Consider the following 21,405-nt stretch of genomic DNA (forward strand, 5'->3'; position numbering starts at 1 on the left):
CCTCAGTGAGTTCTGAGAAATCAACAAATTATTTGTACATCAATCTGTAAGATAGTAATAAGAATCTCAATTTTTATAAACAAAATTTGATTATTCCTAAGGTGGACATTACTTGTGATGACACTAAAAGGTGACCACTTCAAGTAAACCTGGCAAAAATTCTGTGGAAATATACAGTACAACATAAAGAAGACACAGATGAAATGAATATTTTCACAGCCTTAGTAACAGACTGAGTTCTTATACAATATGAGTCTTCACTTACACTTACTAATGAAAAAACACCATCATCACAGAAATATCAATGAGACATGTGATTCCAACACTTAAGTACAATTTTAGAGAGAAATTTCCTTTCTTATTGGAACCACAAGTAGCATAGACTACCAGAGAAGAGTGTGGATGCTGTCTGATCACTTAAAATACTGTGCCCACAGAACACACCTGGTTGAGATTATACTTCATAATCAATATATTAATAAATAAATTATATATTATTAATACTTGATTTTAGAAAAAATATAAAATAAATAATAAAATAATTTTGCAAGGAGACAAACAGATCAATCACCATAGAGAACTGCCAAGCTTTCACACATTTGAGACAATGGGTAATCTACCGCTTCTAACAAACAATATCATACCATTATGTACTTTCCTGATGTACTGTATATGAATTCAATATTAAAGTCTACATCACCTTATAAATATAAAAATAATGTGTAAACCAAGACCCAACATTTTGATTCATAAAATACATTACATATAATTTGGGTATATACTGTATTCCAGAAACACTAATTCCAATAAATTAATGTCTAAATAGCCCAAATTGCCTAAGGGACATAATGCTATAAGAACATTAGGTTTCAGTGATAAGATTCTATACCAACTTTTTGGGATGTTCCATTTCTATTGAATGCAAGTGGGATGCTGTCACAAGCAATGTGCATATAACTGCACAGGGAGCAACATTTCCTCTCATACATTCTTTCCTCCATTGGATTTAAAAATTATATTGATCCCTGCCTACCAGGACCACTCCAAATGGTAACATAAGTTGAAGGAAGGATGCGAGTAGTTACATCAGAAACTGGAACAATACTTGGAGCACAAATTGTCGTTGTCACCGTGACTGGGCCACGGCTGGCCTGGCTTCATTGTAACTGAGGTCTAAGACCTGGCTGCGTCATAATAGGATATGACACTAAGTGACCAGTGGCTCCACTCATAGATATTGCCTGTGCCATGTTCTGAGCCGCTGGTGGAGCCATGGAGGTCATGGAGGTGGCTTGGGCAATCTGAGGGTTAAGGGACACTGTGGATACTTGTGCTAGAGATACCTGAACCCCACCCACTGAACCTACAACAGCAGGTCCAGGTGGTGCCACTCCCACTGGTTGGGATGGAGGAGCCAGTGACTGAGGAGGTGCTTGCTGTTGAGCTTGTGGGGGTGGAGGAGGACGAGGTGGACCAGGAGGTAGTGCTACTACAGAGCCATCAGAGGTTATGGGCATTGGTTGAGAGAGCCGTGCTGCAGTGAGAGGTTGAACACTTGTTGCCACAGGAATAGTTGATGCTAAACTGACAGTTGGAACTGTGACGGCTGTCATACTTCCTCCTGCCTTGCTGAGACGCAAAGTTGTCACCTGAAAATTGAAACTATACATAAGATTCAGCAGAGACAGCTGAAAGAAAATAATAATTCATCTTGAAAGCAATCCTCACAAGTCCCATCCCTGATTATTATGTTCAAGCGTTAATTACTCAAGTGAACTAATACTGAACAAATAAAAAATTTCCTTGATCAAGTTCCACAAAACTGTCTTTACATATTCTTTCACAGTGATGATACTACTCTTCGCTCTAATCATTTACACTAAAATCTCAAGATCAATGACAATAACATCAGAATGTTAAGTTTTATTTTAGAAACAGACCAAAAGTGTGTTTCTGCAGGGAAAAAGTTTAGAGAAAATAAAAATTTTACTACCCAAAGCACTTTATGTTGAAGTTCCCGATACAGGTCCGCAATCCCTTATCCGAAATCCGAAAAGCTCTGAAAACCTACAGTTTTTTGGTGGAGCATCACTCGTGTGCACGACATACCCAGAGTGACGCCGAACATGACCCGACGCGGCCGAAGCTTGACCCACACCAGTGTGAGGCATCAGTTGCGTCTCAGCGCTGCTACCAGTCACACGTGCATCTGCTGTTCTCTGATATTTTTTTTTGTGATATTGTGATTTTGAGTTTAATTTCACTGTGAAAATGTCAAAAAGAGCTTCAGATACCCCTCTGGGTAACAGAGAGAAGAAGAAAAGGAAGCATCTCTCATTATTCATCGCATAGAAAGTGGAGTTATTACAGAAGCTTGATCGTGGTGTGCCTGTGGGGCGTCTTACTGAAGAATATGGTGTGGGAACTACCAACATATATGACTTAAAGAAACAGAAAGACAAGTTGTTGAAGTTTTACACTGACAGTGGTGATCATAAACTAATGAAAAATAGGAAAACATTGCATAGGGCAAAGAATGAAGATCTTGACCGTGTGATGATTGAGTGGATTTGACAACGAAGAAGTGAACGTATGCCACTGACTGGTTTGTTGGTCATGAAACAAGCTAGAATATACCATGAAGAACTGAACATTGAAGATGAGTTTGAAAATTCAGAAGGTTGGCTGTAGAAATTTAAGAAAAGTCATGGGATAAAATATCTGAAAATCTGTGGTGAAAAAGGTTTTGCTGATCATGAAGTAGCTGAAAATTACATTGACGAATTTGCCAAAATAATATCTGATGAAAACCTTAGCCGTGAACAAATTTACAATGCTGATGAAACAGCTCTGTACTGGCACTACATTACTAGAAAAACATTAACAACAGCTGATGAGAGAGCACCAACAGGTGTTAAGGATGCTAAGGACAGGTTGACTGTTCTTGGGTGTGCCAATGCTGTAGGCACACACAAGTTAAAGTTGACAGTGATTGGAAAAAGCCAACGACCGAGATGTTTGAAGGGTGTACGAAATTTTCCTGTGCATTATTATGCGAACAAGAAAGCATGGGTAACCAGAGAAACATTTTCTGACTGGTTCAATAACCACTTTGTACCAGCAGTACTAGCTCATTGCAGGCAAGCAGGACTGGAAGTAAACTGTAAAATTTTATTGTTCCTGGACAACTGCTCTGCACATCCCCCTCCTGAACTTCTTGTGAAAAGTAATGTTTTTGTCATTTACTTTCTCCCCAATGTGACATCTTTAATACAGCCTTTTGACCAAGGAATTTTACCCCCCATGAAGAGCAAATATAAAGACTTTTTTTTAACTTAATGCTTGATGCAGTCAACAGAGGCGTTGGAGTCCAAAGCTTCCTGAAAAAGTTCAATGTTAAGGATGCCATTTACGCAGTTGCTAATGCTTGGAACGATGCTGATAAACTAACATTAACAAATGCTTGGCACAGACTTTGGCCTACAATGATGTTTGATGTAAATGAACATCCAGATGAAGACTTTGAAGGATTTTGTTTCATTAACTAGATGATGATTTCAAACCTCCTTACTTAAGCTGAAGGTTTATCATCAGAAAGTGTAAATAAGTTACAGGAAGCTGACATTGAAGAAGTGCTGAACATTGACAATGGTGCACCTGTTGTGCATTCGTTGAGTGATGGGGAAATTGCTGAAATGGTGTTAAATAAATATAAGCATGAGGATAGTAGTGATGATGATGATGACATTGTGAACACAGGTGAAAAAATCCCCATAGACGATATAGTGAAAATGTGTGATCAGTTAATTAATGGCCTTGAACAACATGCATTTATCAGTGAGCAAGAGCTTCTTGCAGGTTACATAACCTAATCAATGGTAATGAGACAGATGGCACTGGAAGAATTCTTTAAAAAGCCATCTGTCATAGTGCTGATTCATCACTTGATAGTCCTGTTCTTGGCCCATCTTCAGATGTCCGACTCCAACCTGATGACAACACTGATGTACCCTCTTCTTCAAGATCATCAAGCCAGATGTAATGTAACGTTACTGCATGTATATGTACAGGTACAGGTGCTCCTCTACTTTAGAACGTTCAACTTACAAACCTTCAGAGATACAAACATCATCACTGAGGGGGATTCCCTGCCAGAACAGGTGTTTAATGTGGATGAGACCGGATTATTTTGAAGAAAATTCCAGAAAGAACAAACATTACCTAAGAGGAGAAGAGTGAGCCAGGTTTTAAGGTTGTATTAAAGGGTACAGCTGTACTAAATATCCATAATCTTTTCTTTTCATTTTTTACATTATGTTTGGTATCTACAAGAATAAAGTTGGACTTAAAAACAAGCCTTAGGAACGTAACTCGTTCGTAAGTAGAGGAGCACCTGTATTAAGCTTAGCTTGTACCAGTATATGTCAAAATCTTACTGAATGTTTTCCTTACAAATAAACTGTACGTGAGTATTTATGGACTTTATTTATCCCACGACTTAATTTACCAAATTATTACTGTACAAATAACCTGTAATACTATTCATAGTCTTTATTTATCCCACTCATTGTGAATATTCATAAGGTTCATTGCAGAAATATTAATGTGTTTGCTGACGGGGTGTTGCCACAGACCCCGTTAGGATGTTACCATAATATAGGGTATATGTACCGTACTACCATTCTGAAATCCGAAAAATGCCAAAATACATCTGGCCCCAAGGGTTTAGGATAAGGGATTGTGGACCTGTAGACATTAAGGTTTAGTTTAGTGGAGCACACTTCTTTAGCAAAATTTTCTCATAAAAATTACACATAGTATTAGCCAATGCATGTACTGTACAGTACAGTACAGTACTTACAAACATATCACCTTATTAGAATACAGCAATGAAAAAGTGTTAAAAAAAATTTAAGAAAATACGGTTAGGTTGGCAGCAGCATTTTCACAATTTCACCTATTTTCACACAATTACACATTCTTAATCTTCACCTTCTTTTTATTCATTTACACATTCTTTATTATCTTAGTAAACCGATTTGTCGTTTCTTAGAAATGAAAGATATAAGAGTTATTTTGAAGGGGAATTCCATTTAATGACTCCGAACCAAACATATCGCACTGCTTCATGCTTGATGAGGTAGCATCACATCCAGGTAGTGGTCAACTTGTCAGTCTACCGTCCATAATATGCTAGTTTTTCTATAATACCAACCAACAGTTACTTCACACCAATAAACTCTCCCTTGTGTATGGGGTCGCCTCTGAGCTGATCAAAATTGTCTGGTATTAGCCAAATAAAATATTAAAAGTGGTGTCTCCAAATGAGGGGGTTAGACATAGTCTACAAGGGGTTAACAGAACAAATGTAGGATAATAGACATCTGAAATAAAATTATCCAAAAGGATCAATGGGAATAACGAGAAAATAAAAATTACAATACAATTTAAAATGATAAAGTTTATATTCTGCATAATAATTCAGTTATGCAGGTGATTTATTTTTTATTTATTTATTTATTTTTTAAACAGGGATTAGCCAACTCGGGCACAGGTCACTGACTCACATCGGGGCCTGGGGGGCGAAAATGTAATAATAATAATAATAATAATACAGTGACCCCTCGTTTAACGAACACCTCGGTTAACGTAATTTCGATTAACGAACTGCCTTCCATAAGGATCTTCAATTCGGTTAACGAAAAAAAATTCGGTTAACGAAGTTCTTACGAACCGACCTCAACATGTTTTCGCTTGCACTGACCGGGCAACCAGCTTTAGTATCAGTCCGCCAATACATTAATCGGTTCTAGGGCTTAAATTCCTTACTATTTTAGTAAATATCAAGAAGTTTATACTATTCAATAATTTTAAAAGTTTAATATTCAATTTTTTAGTCATTTTAACAATTATTGAATATAATTGAAGGTAAAGTGACTAGTTTAATGCGCGGCATCCAGCCTCTTAACACAGCAAACAGGAGTTAGTCTCTCTCTGTTTTTATTGGAGGAACATCTTGCTTGAGACTCCCTTCAACTAAACGCTTTTTCTCCGTGTTTCCAAGCAAATTATTGGTCATTTTGAAATATATTTTACATATTGACAATATATAATGCAGTGCAGTGTTGATTTAAAGAAAATAATCTTGAATTACACCAAGAGAGCTAAAATTTTATGGGTGAAATGGCGCCATGGGGTGACTTCTCTTCCACCCCAATGCCTTCTCTTCTTCCTTCTCCTCCACCCCCATTCTAAATCCCATCATCATCATCATCATCATCATCATCATCATCCAGGAGCCTTATACATACACACCTCAGAGTAAGTGAACTTTTCTACCATTTATGTTGAATTTAGGAAATTTTCGGTGAGCTGGAACCAATTACCCAAAAACCCATTGAAACAATGGTTTTGGTTAACGAACTTTTCGGTTAACGAACGACCTTCTGGAACGGATTGAGTTCGTTAATGGAGGGGTCACTGTACCTGTAATCATAATAATCATAATAATTAGTTCATAGTGCTGAATGCTATGAAACATCAGATCAGCACTAGACTAGTTACATTGCCTCCTAGCAAAAATGTCATGAGCATTTCCTTTTAAATTTTTCTTTTTTTTTTAAGTAAAAATACAAATTATATATCATATTTTGTCCTATTATTTAATACTGTAAGTTAAGTTATTTATGATGAAACATACACCATAAAAGGCTGATTATACGAGAATATAATAATGAATAAATAAAAACAAATTGGCGAACGAAACAAGGCCAGTTCCACCCCCATCATGTTTACACGTCAAGTGTCATCACCTACCTATTAACTCTTGTCAGGCCTATATCAAATCTGATTAGATCACTGTACAGTATCCCCATTAAAGACTACAGTATAAATTTTAATAATAAATATGGTAATTTTATAAAAACTAATTTTTTTAATGAACTGTAATACAGTATTGTTTACAGTATTACTTTCGTCTTTATTCAAGACATCTTCAGGTCATAAGACCCACTAATTCCCCACTAGTCACGCAGATTCTGACCAGGACAAGGCAAAGGCACTGAACAAATTCTTTTCCTCGGTGTTCACAAGAGAGGATGCGAACAATCTTCCAGGGTTTGACACAGCACTGACTGACCCTGTGTTCTCATTAGAGTGTATAAGAAATAAATAATATATCAAAGCTTAAGGTTCATAAGAGCCCGGCTCTGACATGGTGCATCCCAGTGTTAAGAGTGTTGTGCAAAGAGCTTGTTGAGACCCTGAATAAGGAATCCTGTTCTGTAAATACCTCGATGAGCAAAAGGTCACCAGTGATTGGAAAATGGCTTATGTGATTCCTATATTAAAGAAGGGCGATCATCATTCCATGGATAATTATAGATCAGTGAGCAAGATCAGCTTAGTGTGTAAAGTAATAAGGAGAATTATAAGAGATGCCTGCAGGAACATCTACTATGAAACAACCTTGTCTGCCAAGACGGTTTTATGCCGGGACTCTCTTGCTTGACAAAATTATTCAAGTTACTGGATGTTTGGACTCAAATTCTGTGACAGGGCAATAATATCAACAATATATACACTCGGTAAAAATACTACCTTACAGGAGGGGTCCGATGATTATCCAACTGAACATTCCCGTTGTCTTGCTAGGGTTGTTAGGCCTGATTGTGAGACGTTTCATACTTAATTTGGTAGGCCAAAATTAGCTATTTCATTGAAAATATTGAATTACTTTGTTACAATATGACTGGAGAATGTCAGTATATCTAGTTAAGTTAAACATTATGTTATACTAAATGTTCCACACAATGTGGACCACAGTAACCATGGAAGTGGATGAGTTGCCATATAGGAATGTATTATATGTTTGGCAGAATTAATGGATGTAGAAAAGGTATATGATTATTTTGCAACCGAATTTTGAATCTGTATTTATATTGCTACTTCTCTTTGGGCTAATGCCACATTATATCATTCTTTATTTGTATTGGAAAACATCTGAATAGCTCCATCATTTATAAATTCCGCCATAATGGAACCCGGCCCAACAACGTTTTACCATATGGTCAATAATTCCGGAAAGTCTAGTACAGCTACTCCTTGACTTACGACATACTCAACCTACGACCACCCGGACATACGACCGCCTCAGTCGTACCAAAATTTTGTCAAATTACGTATTTTTGAGTCCCAACGTCAGTGATTGCGCTGTGTACTGACAAAATTTTCATTTGTAATTCAATTTAAAATGGCTGGCAAGCTTAAAATTGAGAGTTTTGTGGTGCTGAGAAGAAAAAGAGACACCCATTCAGATTTCTATGTATTATTTAAGAATTTTCGACTTACGACCTGGATTTGGGACCCTAACCCCGTCGTAAGTCGAGGAGCAGCTGTACTGGGTTTCGTTTCTGAGTTCCGATCACTTGTTTCAGGCACGTATGGCTGAACCCATACACGCACAGGGCTACCAATGTGTTTGTATTGTCATTTTGTTTCGCGTAGGAATTGTAATGGTAGTTTTTTACAGAGTGTACCTAGATTTTGCCAAGGCTTTCGACAGCGTACTCCACGAAAGGCTGAGAATTTAACTGGAAGGGTACGGAAATCAGAGAAGTGTCCTTGCGTGGATCAGAGACTTTCTTTATGATCGCAAGCAGTGTGTGGTGTTCAATGGTACGAAATTGTCATATGTACTTATGACAAGCGGGGTACCACAGGGCAGTGCACTGGGCATGTTGATATTTGTTTGTTTTATAAATGACATGCTAGAAGCTGTACACTCCTCCTTACAAATGTTTGCAGATAATGCCAAGTTATTCAGGGAAATTAAGAACCAAACAAACTGTGAAGAGCTACAGAAAGATCTTTGTGACCTTCAAGAGTGGTTGAAGATATGGCAGCTAAGATTCAATGTCACAAAGTGTAAGAGGATGCACCTGGGTCATACCAATGGTAAGGAGGGCATATCACATGTCCTAACGGGAGAAGAAATTGCATGAATAGAGACCGAATGTGAAAAAGACCTAGGTGTGGATGTATAACAATGAACTGAAGTTCTCGAGCCATTATGAGAAGGTGAATCAAGCAACTAAACTACTAGGTCTTATAGGAAGGTCGTTCAGATAGCTAGAAGGTCTGTCCTTCGTAACGATCTGCAAGAGTGAGATGCTTCCCAGTCTGGAGTACTGTCACCCTATCTGGTCCCCGAGATATGCTAGGGACTGTCAGTTAATTGAAAATGTGCAAAGGGGGGCCACCAGACTGGTGCCTGCACTACAGCACCTCAGTTATCCAGAGAGATCAGAACGCTTGCCATTGCCCAGCTTATACAACAGACGGGCAAGGGGTGGCCTAATTGAAGTGTATAAACATCTCAGCGCACTACTCAGTCGAGTGTCCATACCTGCAGCTGGCAGACACCTGCCCCACAAAAGGTCACAGCTCAAGGTTGAAGAAGCCACAAGTCCAGAAAACTATGAGGGCGAACTTTTTTGGAGTGAGAATTGTGAACTCTTGGAACAATCTGCCAAAGAGTGTTGTGACAGCACCAAGTGTGAGCTCTTTCAGGGACAGACTTGACCAACACTGGAGCAGGTTCAGATACATTCAGGAGTCAGTGTATACCCAGTACTTGCCAACAGTGTGTAGCAGATATGACTGACCGCCAAAGCGACTAACGAGCCAATCAGTGGCGAAGAGGATAAAAGTAACGTGTGACCAGACAATGCAACAGGTCAGTAATATGAGACCACTAATCCCTCACCCCACCTTCACTGCAAATGAAAAAAAGAGTTTATATGCAAAGGGTGACCTTATAGAATGATTAGAAATTTACTTTTTTCCCAGATATAATGTTTCTTTCTTATCTCTTATTTTCTATTTATTGTTTAATTACTCTATTTTTTTCTTTACACGATATCTCTCACTTTATCTCCTATTCCTGTATTTATTTACTTACCCAATAACGGAGGGTGTAGGAGGTGAGAGAGTGGTAGAGGCTGGGTGGGGTGTGTGAGGAGGGAGGGAGTAGTGAGGAGGAGGACTGGTGCAGTTAGTTTCCATCCACGTCCCACAAGGGTCACTTGGCCTCCCCTGTAACCAAAACTGTATGCACCTCGCATCATATAGATTTTTTAATACATTTATTTCACAAAACTTTCAGATAAAACTGTTCAGGATTATTTGGGTAAAAAAAAAAATTGATGTTTCTAACTAAATTAGAACTGATTTTATTGACTCCAGTATCAACAAGAGATGACACTTCATGTGTAATCATGCTGGTGGTGGTGAAGGGAGAGAACTAACTGTTACCTTCTTCAGCAGTTTCTTTTTATTTATTCATTACACTCACTGCATGATCAGCCTCTTATAGTGTACGTTTCATCATAAAAAAAAATAATAATAATAATAGAAAAAAAAAACGTAATATTTTGTAATTTGACTTCAAAATAATAGTGATTTGTAAACTCTTGAAAAATCTGGCAGAGTGTTGAGGGCATTGAGTGTGAGCTCTTTCAAGAACCATCTTTAACCAACAGTGATGCAGGTTCAGATACATTCAGGAACCAGTGCATGCCCAGTACTTGCCAACAGTGTATAGCAGAGATGTGACCAACCGCCTAAGCGGCTAACGAGCCGATCAATGGCGAAGAGGATGGAAGTAAAAGTAAAAATTTGCACCAGTGTGTGTGTGTGTGTTCTGCTTTCTTTCCGGGAGGACTACCATCACAATTGTTTGAATTATTTTACCTAAAATCTTAAAATTTTTCTGTGGCTGAATTTCTGTTGATCTTATGGCTAACCTATCACAGTGCAGCATTATGGACAAGTCCATTCTAAGAGTGGGGAAATAAACTGTTCACTCATGTGTCCAAGAAGAGGAAAAAGAGAGACCAAGGGATTGTTGGCTGGCGTCAATTTCAAATGACCGCGCGCGGCAGGAATTTCAAACGACAAATAGTTATGGGTTTGGGCAAATGTTTCTTGCCCAGAAAAGGTGTTGACTATCCAAAATCTGGATTTATGGGATCCGAACATTCAAGGGTTTACTGTATATAAACTGTATAGATACTGTATAGTAAAGCCTTTCAATGATGGACGTCTCAATTCCGGATATTCCCCACAATCGACATCTTTTTGTCGACATACAGTACTGTACTGTATTTGGGATCACTGTCCACTGTTGACTAGACTCAGCACAACTGACAATGTTTACAGGATGATGCCAAACAACACACTGAGCATACATAAATGCTAAAGTGTTAAACACACTAATATTTCCCTCTAAGCACATTATACAGGATAAAAATCTATTAATATTTTTCACAAATTTCAAATACAAATCCACCAGACATTAAGATACTCTAATAAATCTATACATTACATACAGTATTGGTGTTTGTTCGTCTTAGACACAAAGTTGACATACTGTACAGCCACATTGAGCTTATGTATGTTAAGCACCCAATTATTTCCTCTACAGCACATTTTATTTATAATATATAAAATAGTTTCATAAACTACTCTTTTCAATACAATATATTATTATTATCTTACTTCAGTAGAATAAATGATAGGAAAGATACAGGAAATATTATATTAAAGTACAATAAAACCTTGATAAATCGGATTTTAATATATCGGAATTCGCTTTTTTCAGACTCTGAGATGCTCTGGTCACCAGAAATACTATTATTATTATTATTTTTTTTTTAAAGAGATGGAGAAGATTAAATAAAAAAAATCTTATGAAATGAACAACACTTACTAAATACTGTACAGTGGTCTAATGAGATTTGCTACTAAGAACTAAGACACTCGAGTATGTAAGCAGGTTGGGGCTGATCAGATGTTGCCACATTCGTCAGGTTTATTTAGTTATAGATTCAGTGGTACAGCGGTAACGCGCATAACTCTCACCAATGCGTCAAGGGTTCGAGCCTCGGCCCAGACACACGTGAGAAGGGTGTTATACAGTGTGACCCTCACTACCAAACACCACAGTTTTCCCGGTCCCCAGTTTCCTTCTGTACTAACACTGGATAGAACGCCCAAACGGCTAGTAAGCTGATAAGTGGCGAATATGATAAAAAAATAAATATTCTCATATGATTGGCCTCTTATGGTTTATGGTTCATCAAGATTAATATAACAACTCCAGTAATAGAGAACAATACAATACTGTATGTAATTTGTAATATGACTTGAAAATAAAAGGATAAGCTGTATCAGAAGGTTGTTTACTCAGATGCGTACGCGTGAGACGACCAGCTTACAACAGGGATCACTCTAGCACACTGTATAGTAGTATTTGATATGAAGATACCTTCTTAAAAACGTTATTTAGTACCATTATATGATGACTCAGTTTGGCTACTTATACACTTAGACAAATGATTAATGAATAAACCAGGGTATATGCAGATGCATAATACTTTACAATATTACTTATTAAATGATGATAAATACACTACAATAGTATTTATTAAGTGATGATAAATACACAACCGTACTGTACTAATTTACTAAGTGTTGAAGACAGACATTGTGGTAAGCCTGTAGTGGATTTCTCCCCTACAAATGCTGTTTGTCGCTGAGTAGCCGACCCCGCGAATTCCACAGTGTGTGCCTCGTGGTCTAGGTCAACCAGCGCCGCCTTACATGACGGAGGTCAACTACTAAGCCACGCCTACCTCCGCTATTTAAGACCTGACCTCGTGGTGACCACTCTCTTTTCTACCTACACCAACCAGCCAGCAACACCTCCTCCTCCTCCGCCTGCCTGGCGGTCCTCGCTCCCGCCGGCGAGCAGGCGACCCACAAGCTGTCCTCCTATGAGCACCCTCACCAACCAGCTCTCTCTACATCACGCTTGTAACCACGCTGCCACTTCCCAGCACCAAGCTGCATTGTACATCCAATACAACATGTATACAGAGAGCACATTGTGAGTTTCCTTTCTCCATCCCATCCTGAGTGTGAACCCAAACATACCATTCCCCACAAGCCGATCAGCTGTTTGCTCTTTGTAAACAAATGAGTATGAAATGACTCATGAAGTTCAGTGTGGGATTCTTTTTTCAGTAAAGCTGATTCTTTTAGGATAACATTTCGATAATATTTTATCAACCTGACACCAAATGATCCTAAATTGTATGAGAATTGTGGTGGAATTACATAAAGAAGTGTTAAAGGAGTCTTGTGGGAGAGAGAGCCACCCACCCATGCTACCCCTCTACCAGCTGCTCAGATAGACATTCGTCTTCCTCATACAATATACTCCTACACTTATTTGCTGTTATTTTTAGCTTTATAGTACTGTACAGTATACAGTTTTCTCTTTATTCATAAGACAAATTCTGTGGTTATTTACATATAACACTTTACAGTAAATAACAATCATCTCAGTGACAACAGAGTTGTTGACAACCAGACTTATATGTCTGATTTTCATCCCAGAGAGTTTTGTTTCATATTTTTTTTTGTTGATGTAAGATTCTTTTAATAACCTTGTCAAACACTTAAAAGACCTTAGTTGTTAAAGTGCAATAATAACATAACAACTGATTTTCTTTAAACAGTTCGGAGAAGCAGTGTTATCTCCACCCCCCCCCCCACCCTGCTCCATATATCCACTTTTTTTGGATTGGGGTCTGCCCCAATTAGTCCGATTTATCGAGGTTCTACTGTATATATAGCTAGCTAAGGCAGCCATGACCATTTTTTTCTCCAAATCACTTATTTCTTATTAACCCCTTGTGTACAGGCTCCCCTCTCAGCTGAACAAAATTGTCTGGCATAAGCCAAATAAAATATCATAAGTGGTGTCCCCATAATGAAGGGGTTAATAACAAAGCAAGTTAATAAAGCCTTATTATCTGCACATATATGTACTGCTGTAGGAAAAATAATTGTTTTATAGTATTTCCTCTCTAAATACTCACCAGGTGCTCTTATTACATTCGTCCAATGAGCAGTAGCCAGCGTAAACAATGTCGGTCAGCTGTAACGTGCACTGCAAGTATACCAATTGTATATGGAGAACAAAATGCAGTAGTATTATATTATCTTCTTATTCTTTATTTGTATATGTTAATTAACTTGAGTTGAGATGTTGACCCCTTGTTTATGGGGGGGGTGGGGGGAAGGGGGTTGCTCTGAGCTGAATAAAACTGTCTGGCATTAGCCAAGTAAAATATTAAAAGCAGCATCCCGTAGTGAAGGGGTAAAAAAGATGAATGATGAAAAAGTGGAGGTTGGAGTCAGCTGTCATATCATCTGCAACTATGAGTATGGTTTAGATAACACTTTTAAGTTAATAAAATGTTGCATAACTTGAGTACTATGACACCAGTCATCCTGCATCCAAATTATCTAACAATTCTATTGTATCTCAGTTCCTTAGTGGTGATGTTGATTACCAGCTGCACGATGACTCCAACCTCATATTTTGTCTCTGGTTTCATAACTAAATTCACTTTTGGTACATAGACATGTGCTGCCACAGGAAAAATAGTTAATTTATTGTACTTCCTCTCAAAATAATCACAACCATTATTATTACGTATGTCCTGTGAGTGGGAGCCAATATAAACAATGTCGGTCACGCTCTAACACAAACAGCCAGTCTATCAAGCATCCAAATTTTATTTATTTATTCTTAAATTGTATAGGGAAAACAAAATGCTGTAGAATTACTATATTTTCTTAAACTTTATCCATATATCCAAATCAACTTGAGCTGAAGTGCTAAAAGATAAGGATAAAAAGTGGAGGGTGGCTGTCGTATTGTCTGCTGGTATGAGTATGGTTCAGTAAAATATACTGACTTAGATCATTATTTTTAAGTGAATAAAAAGTCAAATAAATAACTCAAACTGACACGACACCAGTAATACTTTATTCAAAATAACTAGCAAACTATCATACTTCAATATTTTTGGTGGTGGTACTGTGTCTGTCAGGTGTACAAAGTTCTCAACCTCATATTTTATTGCTGGATTTGTTAATTTACTAGTTTCACCTTTGCTAGACTCCCTTTCAGTACAGAACTTATGTTATCACCGCCCTCATAAGCCGCAACCTCTGACTCCCATGTGGCCATGCGACCTGTGACCTCGCCAGATGTTTGTAAACGTCACAGCTATCGAACGAGCATTTCGTTATGACCATAGATAGGGGCTCGAGACACCTCTGGCACACAGTATCGTTCAACCCCATCAAGTGTACGCACACTCATTATAGCTAGGAGTTACCTAAAGCGATACTAGGAGTTAAGTGGAGCTATAAGCCCACACATGTGAGTGAAAGAACACAGTGATTGTTTGTATTATGGTGAAATGTTGTGAATTACATATGTGCTTAGTGTAAGGCAATTTGGATAATAACCATACAGAATAGTGTGTTTACTAACTGATCTATAATGTATACATGTAATGGAATGTAATCAGTAGTTAACAAGTGTCTCACTTCTCCAGGTTTTGACCATATCAATCAATAAACGATAATTGAATCCATGTTGCGGGTTTCTTTCGCCCTTAAGATGTGACGTCATCTAACTGTCGAATCATTCGGCAGTTAAAACTTAGATCTGTGGTGCTGCAGGCAAAATATATAATTTATTTATGAACAGGAAGGATGAATCAAGTGGAGGGTGAAATTAGTTGGCTGGTAAATCGACTGCAGCTCTGAGCCTCTCGGAGCAAACATTATCTTGGAGATTCTGACATTTGAATAGCCACACTTGTAAAATAGTTTATCTATGGTAACTGCTTTGGCTTCACCGAGGTTTTTTTTTATTTTGCACATGGCCTTTTTATATTTGCTATCACCATTAAATTTACCAGTAAAAATATACTGGTAAAGTATGTAGTAAGTGTGGAGCCAGATAGTGGACAATTATGTAGTTCTACATACTGTATATATACTACTGTCAAAGACAAACAAACATTCTATCTACAGTAACAATATATAATACTGCATATAGATTTGTATTATGGGATTGCATTGAAAATATTAATTTATAAAATATGTTAAGAGTTGTTTTGATAAAATGTGCTTTGAGGAAATATTAGTGTGTTTAACCTACTCCAGTGTGTTGTTTGGCATCGGCCTTTAAATATTGTCACTGAGATTTTTACGCATTTAACCATAATATCTCTTGTGTTAGATTGCCATCTTTATGCCAAGCTAGTGCAAAGAAAATAGTACAAATACTGCCCCTCCCCCCCAATTAAGCTAAATTGAATGTCTATATACTGTACTAAACTGTACAGATGGGTTCCCGGGTTTCGTTCATGAGGACGTTCTTAAGTTGGATTTGTACGTAATTCAGAACACATACTATGTGCATACCGTACTTACAAAACAATGTTAAAAATCCCACTACAGTATATCATAGCTTTAGTTGTTATTTACATCTAAAGTCACTTAATTTAAAACAAAAGAAGAAATAGAATGGACAAAATACAGTAAATGAACGTAAAAAATAAGTCATCAGGTAAATAGAATACTGTAAATTTAAAGTTTAACCCCATTCATAAGTCGGGGACCCACTGTACTGTAAGATATTCATTACAATATAAGATGTGTGTTTTTAGGGTCAGGAATGGGAAAAAAGGAAACCTCTCATTAACAGAGGGATTACTGCACACACGCACACACACACATCAAACTTAGGATACCTTTACAGGTTGGGTATCCTTTATCCGAAGTGCTTGGGGCCTTAAATGTCTCGGATTTGGGATATTTTCGGATTCAGGAATACTGCATCTATATCTTGTATACAGAACCTGTATACTGCGGTAGCTCACCCAGCATGGATGGGGCCCAAGTCTATGTACAAAATTAATTTTTATTTCATTTACAGTATATGGATACATATATTCTGCAGGTAGCTTTATGAAATATAATTGAATAATTTTGGGTATAAAATATATAATAAGATGTACACTAAAGACACAAAAAGATAAGCAATCACTACCATCTGTTTGGCATCGCCATGATGCCTGACTCTGAGGTACAAAGCAGCCTGTGTCTTACCTTTATTCATTACATATACAGTACATACTTACCCTAGTAAAAATTAGGATATAGGCATATATAATGATATAGACTTTCGGGTTTCACAGCATTTCGGACTTGGGAATTTCGGATAAGGGATACCCAACCTGTATCACTAAACAGAAATCAAGATTATCTGCAAAGAGGATTACCCAGTATCAAAGCTGTGAAATAATTTATATAGTCTTCTCTTTTCTTTTGTCAGCATCTCCAAGTAAGAATGTTTGCTAGTACAAGACTTAATTTGACTGAATAAGTGGCATCCACATTGCAGTACATAATCTATCCTGCCTAGCCATAGGCTGCACTTCAAAGGTTAATTCAAAATTCTTTCCAGTACTGTATAGTACTAACCTGATCAAGGAGAAATTCATTAGTAGCTCTGAGGTCTGAAACTTCTTTCTTAAGAGAAGAATTTTCTTTCTTCAAATTATCCATTTGCTTCCTCATAAGTAGAATCTCTTCCAACCCCCTCCTGTCCCTTTCCTTATCACGTTCTCGGTCTCTATCTCGAAATTCTCTCAGACTGATGTCTCTCCCAAGGATGTCTCTTCCTATCTCTTCCATGGGAAGTATAAAGTCTCCCTCTCTCTGAAATTCAACTGGCAGTAGCTTGGGTTCTTGCCTATGTCGTTTAGGGTCGGGTGGACCGAGGTTTCCAAGCCGGTCAGGGTTGACTGTACGATCATAATGGTTGGTCCCTTGATCAATGTCTCTATGACTGGTGCCATAGATCTCTTGTTCATACTCCAGCTGAGTCAAGTGTCGGAATTTGCATTTTCCTCCTCTTCTTCTTGAACATTCTCCCATGAGATAGTCCTGTTAACAGCAATACTGTTCAAAGCCCAATATGAATACGTAATACACAAAATTGATAAGTGATATCAAAAATTAAATTATTATGAATGATGTACAATGTGAAAAAACAGAAACTGTGAGATGGAAAATAATTTACAAATGATCCAAACCCTGTTGCCTTTGTCTAGGCTGGGAACACAAAGGCACAATACCAGTAATGTACTGAATAGTTGATATGAGAAAGCAGAATTTTCCATAAATATTAAGAAAGAAAACCCATAGAAGATTTGTGGCTTTAAGTCATGAATCAAGTGGGCCACAGTGACCCTAGGAGGAGAAATATACACAAATGTTCTTAAAAATAAACAAAGGCTAAGTTAATAATTCTTATATCATCAGATATACAGTCAACCCTCACTTTACGCGGTTAATATAACCCACAGGGTACCGCAGAAAGTGAGAAACGCGTAAAGTGAACAACATAACATATGGGATTAATTGAAATAGAGACCGGGCCGACCCCCAAACTCCACTTTTTGACGACACATTACTATGTTGTAGTAAAAATTTTATCTTAACTTTATGATGGTATGCACAAACAATTAATATAGAAGAGGTTAGGTTAGGAAAAATTAAGGTTAAGTTAGGAAAAATAAAGGTTAGGTTAGGAAAACTAAAAGTTAGGTTGAACACTTACGTTAGTAGAAGAGATGGGTCGACATACGGGGATGGAGGCTGGTTCCGAGGCAGAGGGCAGGCTACTGGCCCTCAGGTGAGTCATCATCACTGTCATCCACACTTGTCAGGGCCTCCCTGACAAATCCCTCAAAGTCATCTTCACTGTCTATACCTCTGTCACTATCACTGGCTGTGGTGGGTTGCGGGTGAAGAACTCTGTTATGCTTTGCTGACGGCTGGTGTTTATGTTGTCGTGATAAACCTTGAAGTAGGGCTCCATAGTCTGCAACAGCTGGGTAGTGAAGATTTCATACCTGTTTGCGTCATGGTCGTCGGAAAGGAGGAGCTTGATTTTCTCGACACACTCGATGGCACCCCTAACATTACTATGGGATAAGCGGTGTTCTTCTTGGGATGACGCACCACCTGCCTCTTCACTGACGTCATCATCATCTACCATCTCGTCGGTAGTCACATCAGGATCCCTTATCACCTCCAGGATGTCGTCGTTGGTGGTCTCGGAGAAGCCTGCAGCTGTAACACTCTGCGCAGCTTCTCTGGCAAGGTCCACTGCTACTGCAACAGTCTGAACCTCACCAGTCACAGATTGACTCTGCCTTACGCCCGGAATGCCTTGCAACACATGTCTCCATGCGTGACGAACAGTAGCTATAGGCAGCTGATCCCATGCCTCCACCAAGAAGTCCACAGCTTTCTTGATGTTGAATATTCTCCAGAATTGTTTGAAAAGTATTTTTTGCACTGCCAACTGTTGATCCTCGTCTTCTTCGCTCTTGCTATCGGTGGTGGTGTCACTCTGGTTACGCAACTCTTCCCTGGTGTTGGTGTAGTCGTTCAGGAGCTTGAATTTTTTTGTTGAGAATGCAGCTTTTACATTACAGATTAACTCTTGGTCCATGGGCTGTAATATAGACGTTGTGTTGGGAGGAAGGAAGACCACTTTTACGTTGGGGTGACGATCTAACAGTAGGGGCGAGTGTCCTGGTGCGTTGTCCAGCAGCAACAAAATCTTGAATGGCACATTCTGTTGCTCACAGAATTTCTTTACATCGGGAACGAAACAGTCATCAAACCAGGAGAGGGACAGTGGAGAGAACATCCACGCCTTACGTGAGGTCAGCCAATGGACATTTAGCTTGGTCATGTCCATGCTCTTGTAGGCGTGCGGCTTGCAGGCTGTGTGGATCACCGATAACTTGAGCTTACAGATACCGGAGGCATTGGTGGTAAACAGGACGGTGATGCGCTCCTTCTGCATCTTTCGGCCCCGAATCTTGCTGGCATTCTTCACAACGAAGGTCTTGGAAGGCAGCTTTTTCCAAAAAGGACCAGATTCGTCCATGTTAAACACCTAGTCGTCGGTGTACTGTCATTCCTCCATAATTTCACGTAAAAACGGAGGAAATTCCCTAGCCATAGCACGGTCAGCACTAGCTTCTTCACCACCAATGTTTATATTGGTGATCTTGTTCCGCATCTTAAACCTCTGTAACCACCCAGAGGAAGCATTAAAGGGTTTGGGCTCTGTAATTCCCATCTTTCGTGACACTGCAGCATACAGTTCACGTGCGTACTCCTTAACAGAGCGCGTGTCCACCGCCATGTTCCGTCGCGCCTGACGCACCAAGTAGCTCACAAGTAATTTTTCCGTCTTGAGAAGCACCTGGTTGTGAAAATACTTGATCATAGAAGCACCTGTAGACTTTGTGATGTTCATGTGCTCCTTTATCTTGGCTGCAACCTTCTTTATCGTCTGGATCGTAGATTCGTTCACACCATGCTGGCGCGCCAAATCAACCTGTCTTGTTCCTTTCTCTAAGTCTTGGATGATCTTGTACTTCACCTCGTAGCTTAATGAACGTCGTGTCTTCTTGGGCTTAGGGCGGCTGGGTCCAGGCAAGGAAAGGTTTCTCTCTGGGGGCGGTGGTCCGGAGGAAGCCATTTTACAGAACAATGGATGCACGATTACACGGTGTGGCCTGGAGGGATGAAACTGCCGCGGCTAGGTCAAGCGTCGTCTTTCCTCCCTCCCCCAGGTGGACACGTCATATTACTTTAAACCAATTACAGCTAGCAGTGGAGGGAGGTAGGGATGCATGGCTAATCACAGTCCGATACGTCATATGACGTCAGTGATAACGCAACAGACATGCACTGCGCAACCTTACCATGCGGCTTGGCCAGGCGGAGGAGGGAGGAGGCGGGAGCAGGCGGGTGGGGCGAATCTAAAAATAGCGTCGAGCCGGACACTCTCCGCATAAAGGGGGTACACGCACAGCGGAATGTGAGCATCCTGGGTTCCGGCAGGGTACCGTGGAAACGCGGAATGTGGGACCGCGTAAAGTGAGGGTTGACTGTACAGTACTATATGAACACATTCTGTACTATGAATTAATCCACATGTTGGTTGAATCAGTAAAATTTGTGAGTAACTGATTGGTTCATAATGAAAACACAAGAATGTGTTGAAGAGAGATGCTACACGATTGCAAATCTAGATGAGAAAAGGTAAGTGAACTATAATATTTCCAGGCTAACCTGGCCCGTAAGCACTGCCCCTCGCCCATAGCTACAAATAGCTGATTGGTTCCCTGAGCGTTTTATCCCCCCCCCTCGATTGCGTGTATATAAGTGCATATTAATATCGACCTTTTATAATAAATATTTAAATTTTTCTAACATTCTCCCTAAAGTGCTAATGCCTTGAAATGATTTGCTTTTTGGTAATCCATATATTTAACATTATTTTAGATAATAAGAGGTCTGCTTAACAGTTGTGAACACATTTACTTTGAATTTTCTCTGAACCAATCAGATATTAGTATAGAGTAGGGGTGGGGCCTA

General features: G+C 38.9%; 1 protein-coding gene across 4 annotated transcripts in view; it reads right to left on the reverse strand.

Annotated features, from left to right (window-relative positions):
• The window catches only part of LOC121866517 (zinc finger CCCH domain-containing protein 10-like), a 30,774-nt gene that overhangs the window by 139 nt on the left and 9,230 nt on the right, over positions 1-21,405 (reverse strand). For 3 of the 4 annotated variants that reach the window (XM_042366279.1, XM_042366280.1, XM_042366281.1), the window contains 2 exons: positions 17,419-17,883; positions 1-1,649 (listed from right to left, as the gene is read on the reverse strand). The exon at positions 1-1,649 is cut by the window's left edge and continues 139 nt beyond it. In XM_042366279.1, coding sequence (XP_042222213.1) covers positions 1,158-1,649; positions 17,419-17,883 — 957 coding nt within the window. In that variant the 3' untranslated portion in view covers positions 1-1,157. Of the gene's footprint in view, positions 1,650-13,946; positions 14,018-17,418; positions 17,884-21,405 lie in introns of all 4 variants that reach the window. The other variant, XM_042366282.1, reaches the window with a different exon arrangement.

The sequence above is a fragment of the Homarus americanus genome, unplaced genomic scaffold, assembly GCF_018991925.1.
Source record: "Homarus americanus isolate GMGI-L3 unplaced genomic scaffold, GMGI_Hamer_2.0 scaffold16430, whole genome shotgun sequence".
NCBI lineage: Eukaryota > Metazoa > Arthropoda > Malacostraca > Decapoda > Nephropidae > Homarus > Homarus americanus.